Below are 17,806 nucleotides of genomic sequence, written 5' to 3'. Positions count from 1 at the left end.
AAGAGGAAAAGAAGTATCCAGATGGCCATAGTAAGTAGATAGGCAGGAGGAAAATGATGTGCAAGCTTGCAGGGCAGGAGGTACTGCTCAACAGAACTGTGGGCTGTGAGCTCCACCCCAAAATGTAGCACTCTAGACCACCCCCCAATTCTGCACATCTCAAAACTAAGTTACTAGTGTGAAGGAAGGGATGACATTGTCCAAAGAAATGTACTTGTTACCTGACTTGTTAACTGTAAACCTCTGTACCTTTATAAAAGCAATAAAAACTTAAAAAACAACAACTAAGTTACCAAAAGAAAGACATGGGAATCAGCCACATACTAGCTATAGATACTAAAATAATATCATTCAAATAACCAGGTAGAATGGTTGGGTATAGCTCAGTGGTGAGAGTGTTTGCCTAGTATGCCTAAGTTCTTGAATTCCATCCCCAGCACTAAATAAAAACAAAAAAGTCAGGTGCTGGTGGCTCACAAGATACTGAGACTTAAAGAATCACAGTTCAAAGGCAGCCTGGGCAGAAAAATCTGTGAGACTCCATCTCCAAAAAATAACCTGCAAAAAGCTGGGCTGGAGGTGTGGCTCAAGTAGTAGAGCATCAGCTAAACAACAGCATGAGGTCCTGAGTTCAAGCCTGGCATGTATGCGTTCATGAACATGTGTGTGTGCATGCACGTGCGTGCACTTGCGTGTGCGCGCACACACACACACACCTCTGAAGGGCTGCTTGAGCACCCTTGATATGGTGGCCAGTACCCCCATAGCAGATGCTACTCAAAAGAACTTGACTGAAACTACAATGCTTCTGTGACCCAGTCCCAGATGTTGCATACCTCACTTCTTCCATACTTTGCTGGTCACACAGACAAGCCTGGTTCACTGGAGGAGGTGGCATGAAGGAATCACTCAGGCTTTAAGGATTGCTGGGGTCATCTTAAAGGCTAGCAGTCTTACCAGACATTTTTGGTCTCTTCCTTTGCATGAATCTTCTTCACACAGATAGGTGTCTGCATCCTTCAATACTGGAGAAAAGCTTCTGCCTTCCCTATGATCTACCTCTGGATGGGGTGCATGTTTAAGAGACATTGTTGAGTGAGTGAATGAATAAATGAAGGACCCATGATGGCCTCTGGCCATGTGGGCAAGTGAGAAAGGAATATCCTTGTTCTTTTTGTATTCAGCTTCCTTAGCAGCCACCACTGCCTTTTTGGTCATGGTTATCTCTAGCCACATCGGCCTCCCACAGCCCATAGGCACCATGTCCTCCAGCCTAGGTCTTCACCCTCAGCCTCTCAAGGCTACCCTGGCACTGTAATCCTGTCTGTATTTCTTCCTTTCTGTCCTTTTTTTTCCTCCCAGTCCTGGGGTTTGAACTCAGGGCCTGGGTGCTGTCCTTGAGCTTCTTTTGCTCAGGGCTAGCACTCTACCACTTGAGCCACCGTGCCACTTCTGGCTTTTTGGATAGTTTATTGGAGATCAGAGTCTCACTGATTTTCCTGCTCAGACTGGCTTTGAACTGTGATTGAGTGTCTGGTGGGCCAAAGACACCGAGAGAGATTATACCAAACAATTTATTCTCTAATTTGAAAATACCAACCTTCAGTTTTATTAAGTAATTTTAACACATACATCTTTTGGAATTGGTTGAATTTTAGAAAAAGGTCTGTCTCCACTTGTGGGGAAGGCTCTTTTGGTAAAATGAGTATGTGCTAGGAAGCACATTTTATCTTCTCCATGCTAGTTGATGCCCCTTTCTGATGACCTATTTGCCTACTCTTCATCTTCCAAGTTGTGGGAATCAGTCACTAAGCTGCTAAGTAATTGTGTGAGCAACTTTTCACTCAGGGTTAGATGCTTTGTCTTGAAAATGGCACATCACAGACATGAAGGTAGAATGCTGGTCTTCCTGAGAGAGGAAAAGGTTGCCAATGCCAAAGGTAGGCGGCACTTGGAGTCCTCCCTGTCTCACCCAGTCCCAGCACTTGTGATTCTGACATTCTCCTCAGGAGTGAAATGAGTGTAGAGGTGGTCAATGCCAGTCACCATAATACAGTATGATGGATGAATGACTAGGGTTAGGCTGTGTCCCCAGTGGGCTCTGTAGCATTCCCACAGGAGGTAAGTCCTAGATCTAGCGAAATCTAGCCTGGATTCACCCCCCCCCGCCCCCCCCCACACACACTCAGAGGCTGAGTGCATATCACCTCACCTAGGGCAGGCTAAGCATGTTGTCCTCTGTGCAGACTGAGAGTTGCTGCTTACTTGCTTTGAATCTCTTGGGCCTGTGAGGAACCTGAATAGGGTTCATCTGTGTGTGTGTGTGTGTGTGTGTGTGTGTAGGGTTCATCTGTGTGCGTGTGTGTGTGTGTGTATTGACCACCACCAGTGGGCCTGAGAGTTTGTGGTGTCCAAGAGGCCATTACAACCTAATCTCAAGGTACTTCATATGAGAAGATAAACTGCAGCACAGGGGAGAAAACTGAGGCAGAAAGATGAAGGGCACAAAGACCACAGGGACTTTTGTGGTAAGGCTCCCCCATTCTAGGTAAGGGTACAATGCCTCAAAGGAAACAAAACAAAATGCTTGGAGTCATAGCTAGCTGAGAACCCTGCCTTGCTCTCCCAGCCTCCCCCAGCTCCATTTCCTAACCACAACTTGGCACATTTGACAGCATCATATAGTGCTGGGGGATTCTTTTGTTGGGCATCAGAGCTGGAAAGGAAGGGAAACAGGTGGAGAGATTTGTCTGAGGTCGCTCATTTCGGGAAACTGATGCTCAGACAAGTTAAATGACTTCCCTAGTGAGAGCCACAGTGCCAGGCTGGTGTTCCCTTCTGCAAGTGGGAACTCAACAGGTAATGGGTCGCACTCTTCAGTCCCAACTTTCCCCTGGGCACCACTGTCCAAGCCCCGCTTGCTCGGATGCAAAAATCAAACCTACTTTGGCTGATATAGGAAAGGCTATACTGGACTGGATTCAGACAAGCCTTTTGCCCCATACCTGACTTACATGACCTTGAATGACTCATATCTCCTCTGAGTCTCATTTTCTTCATCTTGGAGGTGGGGTGCGATAGCCCAGGGTGGAGCTCCACAGGCTGGCAGGGCCAGCAAGTCCGAGACACCAGGATCCCAAGCCCGCGGCTAGCAATGGTGGAGCCTGGGAGGGCGGGACCAAGAACCGGAGGGCTCAAGTGAGGCGCGCATTGGCTAATTGGAGACGGGGGCGGGACTTGTGTGAAAGGCGTGGCTCAGAGCGAGAGGAGGGGCTTACAGCCCTCCGGACGTGGGCGGGGCCCAGGGTTCCACGTGGCGAGGTAACTGACACTGTCGGGGGCGTGGTTCTGTGAGCGCCCGGGTTTACTCACAGTTCTGCGCTAGTCGCTACTGACACTGGGCCGGGAAAGGCCGGTGATAGGACGGCGCTCCGGGCTCGGCGCAGCGTCCCAGCCGGGACGGAGAGGGGCGTGGCTAGTTGAGGGGCGGTATTTAGGGTGGCAGCCTCGTCGCGGTCGCAGCCGGGAGGGACTTAGCGGGAAGAGGCTGGGCTTAGAGCCCAGCCTGCGGGGCGGCGGTCACCGGAGCCGGTGGGCCGGGCGGCGGACAGCCGGGGACAGCGGGGTGGCGCCGTGTCTGCCGCCATGACAGGTGGGCACAGGGCCAGCCTGGCGTTGACCTTGGCTGTCAGCTGTGGGCGGCGGCGCGGGTGCACCCGCGGGGCGGGACGGGGGGCTCCCGGGCTTTGCGCGGCCGGGCCGGGGGCGCCGGGGGGCTGGGAGGCACGGGAAGTGGGGCGCCCAGGTGCAGGCTTGAAGAGGCAGAGCAGCAGGTAAGCTCGGAGGCCGGGGCGGGGCGAGGTCGCGGCCCTGCGGCTGCGTTCGTGGATCGCAGCGGCGTCGGGCCGCGCGCGGGGTGCGGTGCGCTGGGGCTGAGATCGGGGTTGCCTTCCTGGGCACGGCGTGGTACCCGTGGGACTCTCCTACTGCTGCTCCGGGGGCGCCTGGGACTCTGCATTCCCTTACCCCAGAGAGGACGGGGGCGAATCAGAGCCAGCAACTGGACTCCCCGCATCCGCTTGGGATGGGCCCAGCCCGGCCTGCCCACTCCTGAGCTGGGTTCCGCCCACTTTCTTTCCGACTTTGCTCTGTAAGAGGAGCTCAGGAGGCTCAGACGCCAGGGAAGGACCCCATGGCAAACTGTTTGAGTCCTGTGGGGTCGCTCTGTTCACTTTTCGGCTTCATGTAGTGGAAGGTGACCCAGGGTGTCAGAGTGGAGCCACAAGTACCCAGCCCTCTCTGGTCATAGCTTGTACCAAAATAGGGTTTCGTGGGCTGAAACCTGATGACTTTCAAGACAACCAGGCTAGAAGAGACTTCTGTTGTCACCTGCTTCCCTTTGTCAACTCTTCTTGCTTCTGGTTGCTATTTCTAAGCGTATATTACACCTGAGGTTCCTCCTGAGGCACTACCTATAACTGTATGGGGATGTCTGTGTATGAATAGAAAAACAACATCGGGTTGAATAGGTACCCTGGCTACTCTGCTGGTCAGTGGAAAAGAGAACCAAGCCCTGGCCCCAGCACTCAGGTCTATGCGATGCATGTCCAGACTCCTGGTTTCCTAGCAACTTGAAAGCAAGTTCATCAGGGTGCATGAGATGCATAACTTAGAGTTGTGTTGCCTCCATGGAGCCCTGCCATGAACTGGGTGTTGGTGGAGACTGAGGCAGCATGCTAGGGAGGGAGTAGGTAATCTGAGGTTTCTTACTTGAAGGGACTTTGCATCTGTACTGCCTGGGGGCCTGCCTTTCCCTAGTCTTTGCTGCCAGCAAGCATATGTGTGAGCCAGTGACTGCCAAACACTGACTGCCAAACACTGATGGTGTCTGCACAGGACAGGTGCTTAATAAGTTAGCTGCCTAGTGATGGAGTGATCTTAGCCGTACTGGGTGCTGGTGTAAGAGGGTCCTCTGAGAGCAATTTGGAGGGAGGTTGATGGCCAAGTGTTGTAACCTCAGTAGGATAAGGGGAGGGGAGGGGGAACCTCAAGGAGGCTTCACTGTCCCCAACTGTGGTGTAGTTAGGAGCTGCCAAGCAGGAAGGGGCTGAATAAGGATGTGGGGCTGGATGCTCCGGGGCTCAAATAACAGGCTGAAGGCTTTGGTCTAAGCTGAGAAGGAAGTTCAGGCTAGAGTGGGTGGGGTCTATGATCCTGGTGCCAGTGAGACAGGAAGTGGGAATGTGGAATTTGAGAGTCTTCCTTTGTCCTGTGAAGACAGTCCTGGCTGTTGTTTACCAGGGCCTGGCACTTGGACAGGGGCTTCCCAGTGGTTGCCTGTATGGGTTTTGCATGCATAGCTCACAAGAACCACAGGAAATGTAGGAAACTGAGAGCCTCAGAGCTGCACAGGCAGCCTCAGCCCCTGGGCTATGCTACTTGTGCCTGGTGACTCAGGACTCCAGTGACTCATGCTTTGTGGGCAGCAGAGGCCCTGCTGGGCTCACAGGGTGGGAGGAGGCTGCTACAGGGCGCTGTCCACCAACAGATCTTGCCCTAGGCATTGGACTGATGCCCATTTATTGTGGAACTCTTTAGTGCATGCCTATTGTGTACTCATCCCTATGCACATTGATATAAGCAGTCTTGGGCCTGCTCCTGTCTGGCAGAGGACAGATTCATGTAGCCTATTACATGGCTGATCCATGTGTTAACAGGAGAGCTAGGATATTTGGGTATGAAGAGGTAGCCCCAATATGCCTGTGTTTGGGTCCAGACCTCAGATCTGCCTAGCTGACTGCAGTCTTAAATACATACCTTGTCTTCTTGCTATACCTCTGTTTCTTTGTCTGAAATTGAGGGTGGTGGTTATGCTTATCTTGCAAACTGGAGGAAGGGCAGAGGTAGGTAGGTGTAGAGTCTACAGAATGCCTGGCTCATGGGATTTCTCCATGAACTTGACTAGGATTCATTTTAACTTTCCAGTGAGAGAGGCAGCAGGTGCTGGAGCCAGGCTGCCAGATGTAGCTGGCCATGTAGCTTTGGCAGATCCCTGGGGCAGCTGAAGAGTCTTATCTTCCACATAGGCGGTGAGGGTTTAGCCAGCATTCGGAGTCCCTAACTGCCGCCTTTGTGATCAGAGATGGTGGCTGATGGCCCAAAGAGTAGGCCTGGAGAACCAGGACAACTCCCTCCATTTGTCCTCTGGAGGACAGGCATAGTGGATAGAACCTTTGGGTAGGCAGCCTCATGAATGCGGACCCCACCCTTACATCATAATCCCCTGGAGGACACATTTGACTTACTAGTGCAGGGTCCTGACCACACAGGACCCTATAGAGCATGGCTTGCTTCAATGGTATGAGAATTCAAAAAGCGGAAGAAAGACCAGCCAAAAGGATGGAGATATGAGAAAGACCGCATTTGAATACTGTGCCCCATGGGTGAAACCAGAGAAAATGGCCCACCTTTTCCAATATATCAGTTATTTTGTTTATCTACTTACAAGCAATGCACTCATTTTTAATAAAGTTTGAAAAGTTTTGACAAGGCAGATCAAAACAATGTTTCTGTCACTCCAAAAGGTCCTTTGCATCCCATTTCATCATCCATCTACTAACTATTTTGTAAGTAGACTTAGAAGATGTAAGACAATGGAATGCACGCCTTTCCTTAAAGTCTTAATGAACAACAGCCACATCAGAAAGAGAATTAAGAACAGTTGAAGCTGCCAAGTATTTTCATCTGCACAAAAAAACCCCAGACTTTCATTGTGTTTCAAAAACCAGAAGACAGTCAAAGTTTTAAGTAGTATTTTAAAAACAGATTAATTTGAATATAAATAATTATTCATTTTATACTTTGGACACATACAAACAAAATGGATCTAATAGCAATAACTGAGTTGACTTTAATAATTCCATTTATTTTTAGTTTTGATGGCTAGCTATTTGAATTCTCCTAAGAGGGGAAAAATATTTTAAACTATAAAGAATTTTCTAGGTTGGGCATTGGTTGGTCCTGTGTGTTCTAGCTACTCAGGAGGCTGAGATCTGAGAATCATGGTTTGAAACTAGCCTGGGCAGAAAAGTTCATGAAACCTTGTCTTCAATTAACCAGCAAAAATTCATAACTGGAGCTGTGGCTCCAGTGTTAGAACATCAGCCTTGAACAAAAAAAGCTAAGCAAGAAAATAAGGGCCTGAATTCAAGCTCTAGTACTACTACTACTTATTATTATTATATAATTATGTAAAATATAATTATATCAAATATATAACAATTATTATTTTCTAATCAGTTTCAGCTTTGCAGTCAGATTCCTAAAAAAATAGGGAAGTAACACCGGAGAGTAGGAATTTGCATGTTGCTTGAATTTTTTCTTATCACTTGGAATGGAACTGTAAAGATTCTCATATATAGGTTTCATTCTGGGCTCAGTCTCATTCAGTACTACATTGTTTTGTGTATTTTACTTTGGTGAGTTTTAAAGTCAGATACTCGGAGTCTTCCAAAATTATTCTTTTTAAATATTGTTTTGGCTATTAAATGCTTTGAAATTCTACATAAATTTCAGGATGGATTTTTCTGTTTCTGCAAAACAACAACAAAACACTTTTGGGGTTTTGATAGAGATAGCATTGTCTGTGGATTGCTTTGAGTTGTGTCCTCATTGTTATAGTATTATCCTCTAATCCAAGAATGTGAGACATCTTTCCTTTTTGTTAGATGTTCATTTTTTAACAGTGTACATTTTTTGCCTCCTTGATTAAATTTATTTTTATTTTGTTCACTTTAATGCCATTATAGATGGAATTTTTTATTTTTGAATTGTTCATTGTTAGTATATAACAGTTTTGACTTCATGTCTTGCAGTCTTACTGCATATGTTGATTAGCTTAGCAGTTTTTTAAGAAGACTAAGTTTTTTGTTGTTGTTGGTGGTGGTGGTCATGGGGCTTGAACTCAGGGTCTGGGCATTGTCCCTGAGCTTTTTCAAAGTGCTCTGCCACTTTGAGCCATAGTGCCACTATCAGGGTTCTAGTGGTTAATTGGAGATAAGAGAGTTTCACTGACTTTCCTGCCCAGGCTGGCTTTGATCTGTGATACTCAAATCCCAGCCTCCTGAGTAGCTAGGATTGATTACAGGCATAAGCCACAGGTACCCAACTATGATTTTTTCTTCTATATAAAACCATGCCATTTGTAAAGATAAATTTTCTTCTTCCTTTCCAATTTGGATGCCTTTACTTTTCTTGTCTAATTGCTCTGGCTAGAGCATTTACAATTACACTGAATGGAAGTGGCAGGAGGAGGCATCCTTGTCTTGTTTCTGTCTCTAGAGGAAAAGCTTTCATCATTCAGCGTGATTGCTGTGATATATATATATATATATATATATATATATATATATATAATTTATGGCTTGAACCATGTTGAAGACATTTCCCTCTGCCTTAATCTGCTTTGTGCAACATGAGAGAACTCGACACTGGATAACTTACAATGAACAGACAATTTCTGGCTTATAGTTTTGATGGCTAAGTAGTTCTGGAAGTAAAAAGCCTTCTTGTTATGTATAAGGGAAGGAAAGAATATGATGGTAAACTTCCTATAACTAGCATTAATAACCAGTAATTTACAAGGGTAGAGCTTCATCATCTAAACATCTCCTACTAGGCTCCACCTCCCAACACTTATATTGGGCATGAATTTTCCAACACATTCACATTCAAAACCTAGCATCTTCTATTTCTAATTAATTGAGTATTGATATCAAGAAAAAGTGGTGAATTTTGTAAGATTCTTTTTCTGCATCAATTGAAATTATATATTTTTTCATTCTGTTAGTATGATCTGTTACATCCTATTTTTGTATTTGAACCATCATATCAAGAATAAATCCATGGGGCTGGGAAGGTGGCTCAGTGGTAGAGCACTTGCCTTGCATGTATGAGGCCCTGGGTTTGATTCCTCAGCACCACATAAGAAAAAAGCCGGAAGTGACACTGTAGCTCAAGTGGTAGAGTGCTAGCCTTGAGCTGAAGAGCTGAGGGACAGTGCCCAGGCCCAGAGTTCAGGCCCCACGACCGGACCCAAAAAAAAAAAAGAATAAATCCGTATAATTCTTTTACTATGCTGCTGAATTTGGATTATGAATATTTTGTTGAGGATTTTTACATTAATATTCATAAATGGTATGCTGTATAATTTATTTTCTTATTGTGTACTTGTCTGATTTGAGTATCATCATAATTCTGACGTCATGTAATAGTTATGAAGTGTTCTTTCCTCTTCAATGTCTTGTAAGAGGTAGGATTTGTGTTGACTCATTTTAAAATGCTTGGTAGAATTCATCAGAGAAACCATGTGGTCTTAGCTTTTCCTTCTTGGGGCAGTTTTGATTACTGAATTAAACCTTCTAAGTAATTAGAGGTCTTGTCAGATGTTCTTATTTATTCATGATTTAGTTTTTAGACAAGTGGCCATATGTCTATAAGGTTTCCAGAAGGATCCTGTGACCCCCCCCCCATGCCTGTTTATATCTTCTCTACCCCTCAGCTTTAAAGATCTGTCTTCTGTGGAGAGTGTGTGTGTGTGTGTGTGTGTGTGTGTGTGTGTGTGTGTGTATTTGTTGGGATCAAACCTAACATGTTATCTACAATGTAAGTGCTTTAATGGTGATTTGATTGTGTTTGTGTGTGTGTGTGTATGTGTGTGTATGTGTTTTGCCAGTCCTGAGACTTGAACTCAGGGCCTGGGTGCTGTCCCTGAGCTTCTTTTGCTGAAGGGTAACACTCTACCACTTGAGCCACAGCACCACTTCTGGCTTTTTCTGTTTATGTAATAAAGAGGAATCGAACCTAGGGCTTCATGCATGCTAGGCAAGCACTCTACCACTAAGCCACATTCCCAACCCCCTTTAATGATGACTTCTGATAGAAAAACCAAAGGGTAAGGCCCTTCCTTGGATGGTTTGTTGGGCTGCTGGTGGTGGGAGCTTTAAGGCCTTCCTGACTGCCTTGTCCCATGGTGATCCCAGCACAGGCCAGCCTGAGCCTCATGTTCTTGCAGCTACACGGCCGAGGGTTGCTGTACTGCTCAGAAGTGGGCCTTCTTTGAGTTCGTATGACTTCCCTAGGTGCTACCTATTTTCAGATGGCATTCTGGGTGCCTGTGGGATGGCATATTCACCCTTCTGAGTTTATTTTCTGTGGTAAGCTCTTGGGCATAGAAGAGGAGCTGGAGAATATGTCCTTTTCTGGGTTTCTGCCAAGCCTGCCCACTTCCATCTTTTGGCAAGGTGAGTTGGTTGGTTGGTAGCTTTCCCTGTATATGATGGCCACTGCATGAGCTGTCGGCAGTCTGGCAGGTATACCCTTGAGGGAATTCATCACCCTTCCAGCAATGTGTGGAGACTCCAGAGGTCAAAACCAAGGGAGCCATCTTTGGCCCCCTTAGGGCTGCACTGGCTCATGTCCTGCGCTCCCCACGTGTTTCAGATCAGACCTACTGTGACCGTCTGGTGCAGGACACACCTTTCCTGACAGGCCAGGGGCGCCTGAGTGAGCAGCAGGTGGACAGGATCATTCTCCAGCTGAACCGTTACTACCCACAGATCCTCACCAACAAGGAAGCCGAAAAGGTGCTGAGGAGATGAGGGTGGGGGAGCCCAAGCCGCCTCTCCATTTCCCTTTCTTTCTGGGCTGGGGGAAGCTGTTGGAGTTAGCTTTGAGTCATTTTCTCAAGGGATGGCCCACCAGGATAGTCTCAGGTGGCATACCTGGGCTTGGATACCAAGGCTACCAGAGCTCAAAAATGCCTGAGTAGCTGGGTGCATATGGCTTACGCCTGTAATCCTAGCTACTCAAGAGGCTGACATCTGAGAATCGTGGTTCAAAGCCAGCCTGGGCAGGAAAGTCCGTGAGACTCTTATCTCCAATTAACCACCAGAAAACTGGAAGTGATGCTGTGGCTCAAGTGTTAGAGCACTTGACTTGAGCTGAAGAGCTCAGGGACAACATTCAGGCCGAGTTCAATCCCCACAACTGCCCCCCCTCCCGCAAAACAAAAAACCAAACAACTGCCGAGTGACCCCAAGTAACCCCAGAACATCAGCGCTGTTCATGTCCTCTTGCCTGCTGTGACCACATCCCACAACACGTGACAACATACAATCATACATAGCAGTGTAAGACCAGAAGCAGGAAACAGAGGGTGGGTCTAAAGTCTGGGCCTGGCATCACTCTGATGCCACACAGAGGTTCAAAGTCAGTACTTTTTCTCTCTTCATTTCTTCCTTGAGTATGTGAGCTGGAAGGCCCAGCCCCTCTGACCATATGGCAGGCAGGAGCTGGATTTGCCCTATGCTACGCAGCAGAGCTCAGGGAGAATAGTCGTGTTGGGAGCTTTAGCTTCCCTGTCTGTGCAGTAGGCATGAGAGTCCTGTGCTTGCACGCTGTGGTGCAGACTTGCCCACCTGGTAAATGGTGCCATGCATGCTCCTTCACAGCCTGTACAAAGAAGGCTGCTGAGGCCTAAGAGGCAGTCATGTGCCCAGGGTCACCCTTATCAGGCTTGGCCCCGCAGAGATGTGATGTGCTGGGGATGGCATGTGAGAGGCAGTTCCTGGGCTCTGTCCCAAGAGGTCTAATCCTGACTACCTCCCCGGGCCTGGGGGACCTGAGGGACCTGAGAGGCTTTGGGCTTCAGGGGTACAGGTGGGAGTTGAGCCTGCCAGGCCCCAAACTCCAACTCCGGCCCTGAGCTACCTCCTCCTTAGCAGTGGTCTCTGACAATGGAGGGCCTGGCTGTTGGTACCAGAGTCCTGTTAGGCTTTTGTGGTCCATGCCTAGTCCATGCTGTTCTGTTGAGTATCTTCCTGTCTTGGAACTAAAGTTTCCCCACTTGTTGAGAGGTCACAAGTTTGAGACCCCTAGAACAGGTAAGGTTGGTCAGGACAGAACCAGACGGCTACCAGCTCAGATGTTGGCCACATTATGAGAGTCATACAGTGATTTAAAACCTAACAGCTCAAATAATCTCACTACTATAACTAAAAATCTTACACATGCTCAGTTTCAAAAAGTTTCAAGAAGTTTCTCACAGGTACCTCAAGCCTTATTGATGTATGGCTCAACTTTACTCCTCTATAGCAATGAGTACAGCCACCAGGGGGCAGCGCGAGGCCATAGCTTCCTGGCCCCTGGGGTCAATGCAGAATGCCCTGTCCACTGACCCTTAAAACTACATGCTGGCTCATCAAATACATCAGAAAAAACCATTTTTTCTCAGCTAGTATTTCAAAGATCTGATTCAGGTTCCTATAACTGTAAAATAATAGCAGTTATCACTTATGTCATCTCTTCAATGACCCTACAACTTATTATTTATTATTCATGTTTTACAAATAAAGAAAAACAAGTCTCAGTGGTTTGCAGTGACTTCGTGAGGCCACACAGGAAGTCATACCGAGTCTTACCACTTAGGGTGACCTCCCCTGCCCCATGCTTGTTTTGTGGTGTCTCAGCCTCAGTTGGCCATTCTCTACTCTATGGGAAGTGAGGATTGGCAGTAATGCCCCTAACTGTGGCAGTGCTGGGCTCCATGCAGGTGTGGTGAGGGGCACTAGAGGTTCCCATACCTGGAGAAGACACTGAGGCTGGGATCCTGAGCCAGGGGTTCCACCCTAGCCACAGCTGCCCCTCCAGCATGCTCTTCCCTCTGTCCTCAGTTCCGGAACCCCAAGGCCTCCTTGCGTGTGCGGCTCTGTGACCTCCTGAGCCACCTGCAGCAGAGAGGCGAGCGGCACTGCCAGGAGTTCTACCGAGCCCTGTACATCCACGCCCAGCCTCTGCACAGCTGCCTGCCCAGCCGCTGTACCCTGCGTAAGTGCCACCTCCCCACCATCACCACTGGCCCAGTGATGGTCTAGGAAGGCCATTCTGTCAGATGGCTATGTCTTGGACATCCTGGGTGTCCATCTGAAGCTGCAGCAGCACAGCTCCTCCCCAGAGACTACCCTGTGGCCTCCCAGCAAGAATCTCATAGGCACTGCTGTCTGTCTGCCTGTCTATCTGCCTCACTCTTTCTCCTTTTCCTTCCCTCTTTCCTTCTCTCTCTCTTCCTCTCTCCATCCCTCTGACTCTTCATCCCTCTCCCTACCTCTCTTCTTGTGCAGGTTTTTTTTTTCTTTTTTTCTTTTTTGTTAGTCCTGAAGCTTGAACTCAGGGCCTGGGAGCTGTCCCTGAGCTCTTTTGCTCCAGGCTAATGCTCTGTCACTTTGAGCCACAGCTCCAGTAGTTAACTGGAGATAAGAGTCTCATTGGTACTTTTCTGCCCCAGCTGACTTTGAACTGTGATCCTCAGATCTCAGCCTCCTAAATAGCTAGAATTACAGGCATGAGCCACAGCACCTGGCTCTTATGCCGGTTTTCACACTGCAGCCTGCATCCCATACATCTGGTCTTCTTCCTTTTATACCCTCATGTGAATGCAGATGACTTTATATTCATGAAGTCAGCCTTGTCCTCACAGTGTAAGGTGCTCCTAGGCCATTCCAGCCTTGACGTAACCCTGTCTACCATAGGCATTGGGGTTGTGTGCCAATTTAAATATGTGGTGTTTCTGTGAGGTGTCCTCGGGTGCAGAGGGCTGGGCAGAGGCTTGTGCTCCCCCAGCTCTCCCTCTAAGCTTGTTGGATCGAGCAGGGCATAGCCAGGCTAGGATGCTAGTACCCTTTTGGGGTAGGCGTAAGGGATACTGTTCTCAGCCAGAGGAATGAGGTGGCCTAGCCCAAGCCCCTTTGCCAGGAGTCTCATCCCAATAATGCATCCCCAGATCTCTCAGGACTCAGTATAGTTGCTCAAGGATGGGGCAGATAGGCCCTCTCACCCCAGCTGACTGTTCCAGGGGTCTTTCAGAAGATAGCTAGGTAGAGCCACACCTCTTCAGGAGATAAAGCAGCTTCCATGGCTCCTAGGTACCCCCATGGTCTGTCTGGCAGGTGGGCTGCCTGCAGAGGTCCAACAGGAAGATCTAGAGCTAAAGCTTCCTGTCCTGCCCTGCCCCCTGTGCCTGGCCTGACAGCTCATGAAGATAGCAGTCAGATTCCATCATGGATACTCTGCTGTATTAGGTATTATGTGGCCAGGAAACCAGGGGCTTCCCTGAGGGTCTAACTGCACTATGTCCTGGCATCTCAGGGCCACATGGGACCAGCAGCCTCTGGAGGTAGATGCAGCCTTGGGTATCCCGTGGGGGTGCTCTCAGGTCCAGGCCTTGACTAACAGTGCTCTGTGATTTTGTTTCCAGAGAACTCAGAGTACACAGAGCTCGACTGGGGCAGCGAGAGCCACGAGCTGAGTGACCGGGGTAACACGCTCGGCTGCCTCCCTCTCTTTTTCTCTCTATCTCCCTCCCTCCCCCTCCCCACCTCTAGGCTCCGTCTTGGTCCCTGGGCTTCTCCATCCCAAGGCTGGGCTCCATTCTTACCTTCGTGTTGGTGGACAGCCCCTGAGGTTTTCACTAACCTGGCAAATGACTACCATTCCTTTTCCCCCAGGACCCATGAGCTTCCTGGCAGGCCTGGGCCTGGCCGCAGGCTTAGCCCTCCTCCTCTACTGCTGCCCTCCAGGTGGGTTCAAACAGGTCACATAGGCTCCAGGCCAGCCACTGGCCAGGGCTAAAGGAGAAGACCCTGAATTCTGTGCACGTTATGGCCCCTCGGCCTCTCTGCTGCCTCGATTTCCTCACCTACACAGTGGGAGGGAGTCAGGCGTCATCCTAAAGAGATACCAAGAAATCGCGTGGGAGCCCCCCCTCCTGGGTGGGAATCAGAGGACAACACTCAGGGAGGAGGGAACACCTGGGGCTTGGGGATTAAAGAGTTCTGCCACACTGGTGACCTTGAGTCACATGGGGTCTTTGAGCAGGTCACTTCCCCTAAAGCCTGGGTCTTGTAATCTCTGTAGAGTTCCATGACTGGAGGCCACAAGGCATCACAGTGCCAAGTCAAGTCCAGCCCACTCTCCCTCCCCCTTCCCATGATGCCCTAGTTTGTCCCACCTGTGGAAGGCCTCAGGGGGTGGGGCCAGGTGCATACCCACACAGTGCCCAAGGCCTGCGGGTCACTCAGGCAAGAGCTATAGGCTTCACATGTGCCCCAATTCAGGTCTGTTAACTCAAATATCATGACCATGCGGGAATGAGAAAGTGACAGCACCAGTGCCCAGCCTGTTCTGGCCCCTACAGAACTCAGCAAGGCCAGGACAGCTCACCATAATGGCTGGCTCTTGGATCCGAGCTTTCCCTTTGTCTTCCAGACCCCAAGGTGTTGCCAGGAACCCGGCGTATCCTCGGCTTCTCACCAGTCATCATCGACAGACATGTCAGCCGCTACCTGCTGGCCTTCTTAGCAGATGACCTCGGGGGATTCTGATGGACTCAGACCCTGAGCCTCGTCTGCTGCTCAACCAAAGAATCGCCCGGCTGCCCACTGCAAAGCCAGCACTTCTTTTTCTAAATGCTTATTTTTCACTATTTATAATTTCTATAAGAAGCTTATCACCTTCACCCTGCAAGGTGCCTAATGTATTAAATGTTTATATCATCTCAGCCTCTTTTTCTTTTTTCTTTTTTTTCTTTTGTCTCAGGAGAGTCTCTACAGGATTCTGACTGGCCGCTGTCAGTACTGGGGCTGAACTCAGGGCCTCGTGTTCTTACTTGACTTTTATGCTCGTAGCTGATGTTCTCACAGTTGAGATAGAGTCTCTTGATTTTATCTACTCTAGCTGACTCTGAACCATGATTTTCAGATCTCAGCCTCCTGAGTAGCTTGGATTTACCTGAGCAACCAATGAATGCCTGGCTCTCATGGCTTCAAGTCCAGCCTTTGGGCCAGGCCTTCCCCTCCCCTTCTCTCTGTGTCTCCCTACTGTGCCCTCTCTCTCAGACATCTTCCCCTTGCTCCCAACCTCTCAGACCTCCTCTACTATCCTCCATTCCCTCCTACCTCACATGTCCCCATATTGTCCTTCCCCTGTTGCATCTCAACCTCCTGGCCATCTGGTGCCCCCTGGTGGCTCAGTCACCTGGTCTCACTGTTCAGCCTTCAGGCCCTGTGGGGAAGGATGGACAGGGGTTGGCTGGCCTGGCAGCTCTGAATCCTGGTCTGACAGCCTCCCTGCCTGCTGACTCCACTGAGGTTGGAAACATGGCCTAGAGAGGGAACCACTTGCCTGGGTCACTTAGCTAAAGGGAGCGAAGGGACATTCAACCACGTTGGAGTCCGATCTACTTTGTCCTTGTTGCTTTCTCACGGTTATCCAAGAAGCCCCCATGTCTCCATCCTTCCTGGACCTCTTCCCTTGACCTTATAGTCCTTGGCCAGTCACTACAGCCCCAGCTTCTCCACACTCCTGGCTAGCCAGTGTGTTCAAAGAACAGAGCTCTCAATGGAGCTGGGTACTTGAACCCACTTCCCAGCCACTATGCAGGATAGATGAGGTGTCAGAGCCACTAAAGGTGGACTGGCAGTCATGTGGAATAAAAGCACATCAGTCTTGTTGCTCACCTACAAGGGCTACCCTGCTCAAGTGGGAGGTAGAATGAAGCCGTCTGCTGAACCTTCTTGATACTTTAGAGATTCATCAGAGGTCCTGGGCACTGGCTTGTCACCCCTTCCCCATAACCACAGCCAGTTTTTCATGTGCCCCAGAGCTGGGACTGGTCTGTGTGGGGCAGAGTCCTGCTCCTTTCACTGAGCATGACTATGCCTCTCAAGTCCATGCTACCCGCCTCAGTCTCAGGCTTTGCTCTAGAAATATCCCTTGGGAATGGACACCTTTGGCTCCCATTGTCAGAGCCCCCCAGGGCCCTCCAGCCTCAGGCAACACCTATGGGCTCAAGGCTGGAGGCAGCCAACACCCTCTTCTGTGCTGTCACCTAGTCCTCAGGGACTGAGTCACTACCCTCACCTTAGAGATAAGGAAGCTGAGGTCAGGGCCAAGACCAGTGGCAGCAAAAGGGCCAGCAAGAGGGAGTTCTGTGTGCCTCTTCCCACCCCATCCCTGCTTCCCAGCATACATACCAAAGCACTCACACGAATGCACTTGTGTAACACAGTTTGCACATGTACATGCTCATACACATGCACATATACCATATGTGTACATGTCCATACACATGTATGCAGACATGTGTAAGGCACCAGCTGCACATGCTCTAATCCACCCTCTGAGCCTTGGTGCACGATAGGTTTGTCTCTTCATTGCCTCCCTTCCTGCTGTCCCCATCAGCCTGTTTTGAGGAGACAACAGCATTTGTCAACCAGAAGAATCATCATGAGTTTGTGTTTTCCATGGAGGCTTCCAGGAGCATGTGCACTGGGCTGTAGAAGGGGCTCTAACGTAGCGGGGAACCACACAGGGGGTACTGTATGTGGGGTGAGGTTGTCCAGGGCCAGGCTCCCCGGATGGGGCTCCACTCAGGTCTCAGGTTAATGGAGCCCATGAGAGCGAGAAATGCAATAATGTGGGGGCTCCTGCTCACCACACAGCCAACACTGTAACTGTTCCTTCAGAGAACTGGGGTGAAGGCAAAGGCCAACCATGCCCTCTGGCCTCCCACCTGCGATGACACCATATGCCCAGAGAGAAAAGGTGGCTTTGTCTTGTTTTTTGCCAGTCCTGGGGCTTGAACTCAGGGCCTCAGCACTGTGCCTGAGCTTCTCTTACTCAAGGCTAGAACTCTACTACTTGAGCCACAGCACCACTTCCAGCCTTCTCTGTGTATGTGGTACTGAGGGAT

General features: G+C 49.3%; 1 protein-coding gene across 2 annotated transcripts; it reads left to right on the top strand.

Annotated features, from left to right (window-relative positions):
* The first annotated feature begins 3,543 nt into the window (after positions 1–3,543).
* LOC105993204 (chromosome unknown open reading frame, human C9orf89) lies at positions 3,544–15,613 on the top strand. 2 transcript variants are annotated; one of them, XM_013026383.1, is made up of 6 exons: positions 3,544–3,652; positions 10,501–10,643; positions 12,732–12,885; positions 14,312–14,371; positions 14,562–14,633; positions 15,322–15,613. In XM_013026383.1, exons 1-6 carry the CDS (start codon positions 3,646–3,648, stop codon positions 15,435–15,437), a joined length of 552 nt encoding a protein of 183 aa, XP_012881837.1. In that variant the 5' UTR covers positions 3,544–3,645; the 3' UTR covers positions 15,438–15,613. The 2 variants fall into 2 exon arrangements, with proteins under 2 accessions (XP_012881837.1, XP_012881839.1); XM_013026385.1 differs by lacking the exon at positions 14,312–14,371.
* The last annotated feature ends 2,193 nt before the right edge of the window (positions 15,614–17,806 follow it).

This window comes from Dipodomys ordii, unplaced genomic scaffold, assembly GCF_000151885.1.
Source record: "Dipodomys ordii isolate 6190 unplaced genomic scaffold, Dord_2.0 Scaffold93, whole genome shotgun sequence".
NCBI classification, from domain to species: Eukaryota; Metazoa; Chordata; class Mammalia; order Rodentia; family Heteromyidae; genus Dipodomys; species Dipodomys ordii.
This window is presented reverse-complemented; position numbering and strand designations above follow the sequence as displayed.

Coding starts and splice junctions, on each gene's coding strand:
- LOC105993204 (XM_013026383.1), top strand. Junction 12,886..14,311: donor GCCCAGCCGCTGTACCCTGC/GTAAGTGCCACC, acceptor TTTTGTTTCCAG/AGAACTCAGAGTACACAGAG. Junction 14,372..14,561: donor CCACGAGCTGAGTGACCGGG/GTAACACGCTCG, acceptor CTTTTCCCCCAG/GACCCATGAGCTTCCTGGCA.